This window comes from Dryas octopetala, chromosome 3 (genome assembly GCF_963921425.1).
Source record: "Dryas octopetala chromosome 3, drDryOcto1.1, whole genome shotgun sequence".
In the NCBI taxonomy this organism is placed as follows: Eukaryota; Viridiplantae; Streptophyta; class Magnoliopsida; order Rosales; family Rosaceae; genus Dryas; species Dryas octopetala.
This window is the reverse complement of record NC_141368.1, coordinates 26837180-26844709: the sequence shown is the minus strand read 5'-3', so window position 1 is coordinate 26844709 and position 7530 is coordinate 26837180. Positions and strand designations below refer to the sequence as shown.

At 35.0% G+C, this 7530-nt stretch overlaps 1 protein-coding gene across 2 annotated transcripts; it reads left to right on the top strand.

The window, feature by feature from the left end:
- The first annotated feature begins 743 nt into the window (after positions 1 to 743).
- On the top strand, positions 744 to 7107 carry LOC147292142 (folate-sensitive fragile site protein). 2 transcript variants are annotated; one of them, XM_086237017.1, is made up of 11 exons: positions 744 to 884; positions 965 to 1032; positions 1981 to 2062; positions 2939 to 3022; positions 3348 to 3387; positions 4680 to 4725; positions 5309 to 5367; positions 5786 to 5853; positions 6168 to 6251; positions 6373 to 6431; positions 6746 to 7107. In XM_086237017.1, exons 1-11 carry the CDS (start codon positions 829 to 831, stop codon positions 6835 to 6837), a joined length of 738 nt encoding a protein of 245 aa, XP_086093143.1. In that variant the 5' UTR covers positions 744 to 828; the 3' UTR covers positions 6838 to 7107. The 2 variants fall into 2 exon arrangements, with proteins under 2 accessions (XP_086093143.1, XP_086093144.1); XM_086237018.1 differs by lacking the exons at positions 4680 to 4725; positions 5309 to 5367.
- The last annotated feature ends 423 nt before the right edge of the window (positions 7108 to 7530 follow it).

The window sequence follows — 7530 nt, the reverse complement described above, 5'->3', positions numbered from 1 at the left end:
AAACTCTATAAATTAAACTAATCCATTTAGTTTTACAACTTGTTATGTAGTTGGTTGGTTGGGAGTTGTATGTTTATTCCACTTGTCTTGTGTTCAATTCTCCATGGCTGGGCAGTAAGATTAAACAATATAATATTGTTTTCATATTAATTAGAGATTCAGGGGGCGACAACTAAGATTAAACCCCAACTAAGGGGGTATCAATAAATTCTAAAAACACTGGAGATTTTGAAATAACTCTACTACTAATTGGGGGTTATTAATTATTTACTAAAAAGTTTATCTCAAATTATTTTTTATCTTCATTTTAAAAAAGTTTTAAACATAAACAGTACACTTAGCTGTATATCGATTACACGTAATAATTTTTGGAGAAGAGAGACTATGCCCTTTTTGGGAGTGCTTCATAATAATTTAGAGAAACATTATTGGTCAATAACGCTTTTAATGGAAACACTTTTTTTGAAAGACACTTTTGTTAATATATAATGGGTAGGCTTGGAAAGGGCATAGACGGGTTGGACAAGGCTTGGGCCGCAATGGGCTCAAACGGGCCGGGATTAGGAGCTTAGGCCCAGCTCATGGTAAGATTGGGCCGGGCCGCTCTGCCCAATGTCTTGGACCCAATCAGACTTTGGCCTGTTGGGCCGGGTGAGGCCCGTTGGATTTCGGGCTCGCGGGCGATGATGAGAAGCCCTCTTCGGAAAAACACAACTACACAAGTAGCAGGGCAGAGGTCACAGGTTCGTTACTTCGTAGAGTGTTTTCCGTACCGCTTTAAAGCTCCTGAAGCGCACGTAACAAAGAACACAACCAAAAAGAACAAAGATGGCGTCGTTTGGGTCTTTGAAATCTGCCATCTTCGATAGAGAAGAGAGAAAACAGTACCTTTCTCCCTCTTAACTTTTCTTCTAACCAATATTCCTTGTAATTTTTATTCTAATTGTTTTTTTGGTGGATTCAGGCAGTACCAGGCTCACATTCGCGGCCTCAACGCTTATGAACGCCACAAAAAGTTTGTTAAAGACTACGGTGCGATTTTCAATCCACATATATATATGTATATATTTGTATGTTTTGGTAGTTTTACCTTTTACATTTTGGGCATTTAAGTTCTAATATCTGTAACCAGTAATTTTCACTTTTAATTGACATTGGTATAATCAAGATAGAACTGGGTTTTCTCTAGGACAAAGTCTATGAAGAAATAGAAAATTGGAACTTTGAGTGGTTTATATTCTAATTGAATCAAAGCTAATGTCATGTTAATACCTAAAAAAAGCTAATGTAGTGTTGAGAAAGGACAGAAAGGAAGCATGCACAGATAGTGAGCTCTTTATTTGTTGCATCCTAATGTCCTAAAGAAAATGGATGACGAACAGTCCCTTCCACTTAGAAGGAAAGGTGGCTACAGTTGTCCATACACGTACGTATATACATACATAAATTCATTCTTTTGTTTCAGTAAAACCCATGTAAGCTATGTAAGCTACTGGGTCCTTGGGAAGGTGGCTACAATGTTATTCATATCTGTCTTGCTAGACTTTTGAGTTATGGGATGTGTAAAAGCCATGCAAGCTGCTGGGTGCTTCATTTTTAATGCCATTTGAGTAACTAAGATTTTATTGTGTAAGCCTTTTGTTGATATGCACCTGTATGGATTTGGCTTTTAATTTTCCAATTTATCCACGTGAATACCTTTTCTCTCCCAATCCAAATTCCATTGGTGTCGTTTATCAATTCTTGTTTTGTTGAATGTAGTATATGCACATCTTTGTTTCTGATTTCAATATTGTGTAATTTTTATTTATTTATTTAATCACGTTAGTTTAAAACACAAGTTGTATTTCTTCATATGGCTGAGTCTCCAGTTGGGTGTTTCTCTATAATTCAGCTTTTTCAATTTGATAGTAATTATCAATACCACTTTCTTTTTATCTTGCAGTTATAGCCACTCTTGATGATTATTTTATGTTGTAGTTAGCTTTTATGGTGGAGAAGAATCTTCACATGTCAAGTTGCCTGTCAAAACTGATCAAGACACCCTAAGGGAAGGTTACCGGTATGTAAGTTGTATTAATACTAATTCTTGTTGATTCATTTTTAAGATGAAAACTATTTAACTCTACTTCGATGTTCAAATGAGTATGACGTTGTATTTGTTAGTGGGTTACTTTTGGATATGGAGGATGCTTGTAGTATGAAGAAGGAAATATATGTGGATTTAATTATGTTTATGTATTTAAGGCCACAATTTTTGAAGCACAGAAAAAGCTCCAAGAAAAAGGTGCTTTTTTGTTCCCACAAAAGCTTAAAAACATATTTTGGAGAAGCTTAATCTTAAGCTTTTTAAAAAATCTGAGAGAGCAGCTTATGCTGAGAGCAGTTACCTGTTTTCACGATTTTTTTTTTCTTATTGCATTAGCAGTATAACCCTTGTAATTAACTAGATTGATCTCTACCCTTTCAATACCCAAATGTCAAACAAAGTTTTGGTATTAGCATTTTTTTACTGTATCAACAGGCGCACTTTCCCAGAAAAAAATAAAAATTGCACTTGTCACAGCTTAGCCAAATGGGCTCTTAGATGTGTGCTGTTTTGAATGGTATGCACACTGAAAATTGATTCTATGCCGCAATTTAATCTGCAATGTTGCTAAAACTTGTGTCCATCATGGAAAAGCTCTCAATTTTTTTGGTCGATTTTCAATTATGCCTGACCATGTACATTCATTTATAATGTAGTTGTGTGCTATATGATGCTTGTTAAATCAGAGTCTTCTCATGTAAGGCATTTGTTAGGTCCGATGTGCAAAATATACCTTTATTGTAGCTCTTGTTTGTCTTTTTGTTTCTGGGAACTATTGTTAATTTAGGATCTCTATTTTTTTGTGAGACTTTGATTTAGTTTTTAAATCACTTCTTATAAATCTATTAGGTTCATAAGATCTGAGGAAGATGATATGGACCGATCTTGGGAGCAAAGGCTGGTAAAGCGATACTATGACAAGCTGTTTAAAGAGTATCCTTTTGGTGCTATTTTCTTCTAATTGTTTTAATATTGAAATTTATGATTATCAACTTGTTTAGCCTTTTGATGCTTTGTTCCTTCGGGTTTGGGTATACTTGGTAGGTGTTTTGACAACAACCTTGGTTAATATAGTTTTCATGCTGGGGGGGGGGGGGGGGGGGGTGAGGGATAAACTGAATACTTGCGCTTTTTAGTTTCTTTTTCATTGCCTTATGGGGCATCCATTTAATTGTTATTGCTTCAAACATTATATGTGGAAAACAGATGGGCGCTGAAATAAATTGCTTCATTGATTATTTCCTTAATCTCATTCAAGATACTGCATAGCTGACATGTCACAGTACAAGAGTGGTAAGGTAAGTAATTACATTGGTACACAAATTCCAATGCTTGAATATCTTGTTATGCAATTCTCCCATTGATGTATTTAACATCCCAAGTCTCCTTATAAATGTTCCAATTTTGTATGAGGCAGAGTAAGGGGTGTATTATGGTTAACTATGAACAATGACCAATAGATTTTAAAAGATGTCACTTACCCTTTCTTTCTTTTGTACTTTTTCTCTCTTCATCTTGTTTTTCTATTATCATATATTTTTTGATAACTGTCCTACCAAGGGGAACACATGATTTTGTAATATCTTATCACAGCTTTGGCTCATATTTTTAAATTTTTTATATTAGCATTTACTCATATGGGGGTTAGAAAATCTTGTCAAATTTAATACTATGGTGTCATTGTGTTCTTATGGGGGGAATAAGTCCTGGATTTTTTTTCTTTTTTGTCTTACATTAATATTTGAATTAATTTTATGGACACCCCCTGAGGTTTGATAATTATGAAATAGACCTTGCTCTCTCAGATATTACACATACTCCTTTTTTACTTACCTTAAAAAAATTGAATAAAAAGATGAAAATGGACTTGCAGTGGGAATCTGAATGTTTGGACACTAAGATTCATACAATATCAGGGAAAAAAACAAACAAAAAGAATACAAACAAATGGTCAGCATCGACGTGTTGGTCAAGGGTGGATTCTGGAATTCCAGCACCCTTGTGGGTGGGGGGCTCTGGATCTCCTGCTTCTCTGTGCATGGGGAGATCTGGAACTTCTGCAACCCTGTCACGTAGGGGGTGCTGGAAATTTTTTTTTTTAGGGTTTGGGTGTTTGGTTTGCAAATACAGGGTATAAGTCCAAAAGCACTACATCTCAAAGGGCATTCATTTTTTTTTTTGGTTTTCACCTTTGTGACCCTATGGTTGTTTCCTTTTTGGTTATTTCTGAGGTCAATATCTTCAGTTTCACTTTCAGAAAATGTAGAGTGTAACCTCTGTATGGTAAATTTGCGCGTCCAATTGAAATTCTCAGTGCTTATCAATTTTACTAGAATAATAAGGAATTGAAGTTATATTATGATATATATATATATATTTTTTAAAGAAAGGTAACAAAAATAAAAGCATCTGTGTAAATGCTAGTTAATACATTATAATTCAATTTCTTTATACTATGTGATTCTCTTGAATCATGATTAAGGACTAAAAAAAGTGATTTTCATGAGGTGTTTAAAGGGAAACCCTTTAAATCATTGTTTATCCATGTTAAAAAGAATTGTTTTCTGAATTCCCAAAATTCTCCCTGTAGATTGGTCTAAGGTGGAGGACAGAAAAGGAAGTCGTATCTGGTAAAGGTAATGTTATTCTCTGCATTGACTACAAAGATACCCCTATCATCTAACTCCTCTAAGTTACTTAAAAAATCTGTTCTCTTGCCTTCCCCTAAATTCTCAAGAAACATGTTCTTTGAGTATACAGTTGAAATTGATATTTCTTGTCAAGGTTGTTAGTTATAGGTGGTAACTACTTGTATACCTCTCTTCCTTTTGAAAGAGTAGTTTGTCTTGTGTTTGTATTCCGGAAGATACTGTGTTATAGTTAGCATTTATTCATTAAGACATCCAAGTTTGGAGAGTATCATAGCCAATTTGGGCTCAATAATGGTTGAGATGTTTGCATTCTTTATTCCTTCACCCCTCCCCCCTCTGCTCCCCTCTTGTTAATCCCCACTCTCAAGAAGCAAAAAGAAAAAGAGGACCTTCCACTTTCAAGGGAAACGGTTCCACATGCAAACTAAAAACTCCTAGGCCAACCCTGTTTGACTAAATTTTTGTGTTGCAGTATTATAGGGTGTATCATTTTTTTTTTCTTGATGAATGTCTCTTAATTGGGAATGGTGCTAGACTTTAAAATTGACTTGATACCGTTTTCCGACAGGGCAGTTCGTATGTGGTAACAAACATTGTGATCTAAAAGATGGCTTAGCAAGCTATGAGGCAAGTGTTTGTATTAATTAGTCATGACTAATTTGATTGATCTTTAACTAAGGGGGTAGGCTTGTGCTTTTTGTTGAAATTTTGTATATAAATGTAGCAGTCCATGTGAATAGTAATCTTTGTAGAGACTTGAGGTCACTCTCTCTTTAATGCTCTCTCTGTACATTAAAGGGAGTTGGTTTTGCTTGGTCTAACCTGTCAATAGTGTAGGTACGATGAACTAGCTTATGATGTGAAGGTTATAATATTTATGTTAAATGGTGGAACATATTTTATCTATTTATTTATTAAATTTTTGGTATTCAACCATCTGGACTAGGAGTCCTAAATATTATATTTCTTGCACCTTTTAATAATGGATATGCTCACTTATAAAAGTTGTGCGTCTTAATTTTTTCTTGGATATTATTTTTTGCAGGTGAACTTTTCTTATTTTGAAGCTGGAGAAAACAAACAAGCCCTTGTGAAATTGGTAACTTGTGAGAGGTTAGTTAGTGTTTACCAATACTGTTTTAGGCTCGTTTGTATACGTTTTGCCATTATTTTCTCCTTAGATAAATTCATTTGAACTTTGAAGGTGTTACGCAGATCAACCAACTTTCATTTGATTATAATAATTACTATTATCTGTAGCCCTGTTTGTACGTTTAATCTTTGTTGTCTGCTGTTAATTCCTTCCCTGGGGGCTGAGCCGTGTCACTAGATGTCACTCTTTCTGCATTCTTGATAGGTTTTACATACTAAAAGTGACTTTCTCCAATTGTCTGCCTTTGATGTTTGGATTAAATGGTCCCTAACAGATGTTCAGAGAAGCTTCATTACAAAAGACGAAAAGAAAAGGAGCTAATGGAAAAGGAAAAGAAGGAAGAGAAGAGAAGAAAGAGGTGTCAACCTGATCTGTGTTCTTTTCACACGGGAACCTTCTCTTTTTTGGGGGCATTTTAGTATGGTAATCTGGTTTTTGCTTTTAGACCATACAAAAGCTAACCAACAGCCTACTTGCAGGAGTCGGTCAGGAGATGATGATGATACTGATAATGAGGAGAGCAAAGAAAGGAGAAAAGGTTTGGTGTTATGTCATTTATGGTTTTCAAATATATGTCCTTTTACATGCCGACATGACATTGAGTATATTCAGCTTACAAATGTATGAATATCTTTCTCTGGATTTGTTTTTGTTTTTTTGTAAATGTATTTACGATGTATCTTTATTGGCCTTTGGTTCTGCATTTTTTGGGTCAAGGAGAATTGTATTTTGTCAATAGACATTAGTGGGAAGCACATTTAACATGGTTATAAGGCTGACACATCATTCTTTATGTCATTTTCGTACTCTTAATGGTTGTTAGCTTACATGGTTTAGAAATTTTCTGTGCAGGAAAAAAAGCTTCACTTTCCACTAGTGAACATAGAGTTGATGAGGATGATGATGATAACTTTGACGAGTTTCTTGAGGGAATGTTTCCTTGATACTAGTTAATTATGGGCGGTCATATTCGTGGCTTTCAGAAACATTTTTGAAGCCAGCCAACTAGAACAGAAGAGGCACAGTTGAGCTTGACATTGTTTTCTTGTATATAATTGATTACATAGTTGATTGGGTCCAAGCCATGGTGTATTTAGGTTTGTATAAGCAAATGAATTTGGTTGTTTGTGAGAATTAGGATGCAAAACACACACCATACAATGTGTAACTTTGTTGTGTAGATGACCAGTAACAATCTAATATGCTATTCTTCATCATTTCATCATCACCGTGATGAGATAAAAAGGTAAAGATATATCACGTTCATGCCCGCTGGAAAGAAAAGAAAAAAAGAAGGGCCAACAAACACTTTATGCCCTACTTTTCTTGGGTTTCCAATTTGTCTTGGAAGTTCACATTAGATTGCAATCAAGCTTAAGTCTCAACTCTATAAATGGAATGGTTGGAACAATAACGGGGTTATCAAGTGCTTGCCACAAGTGGGAGTATTTTTCTATTGTGTTAGGGTCTCTTAATCACCAACTTGTCATAAACGTAGCTTCGAAGAATTTTTGTCTATAAAACTTTAGAATTTACGGATGGTCATGTCATTTCGTCAATTCCATTGACAGAGTTACAGATTTAGGTTTAGCTGGTTCTTAAATTACAGTGATCAAATTGAAATATTCGGTTCGGCC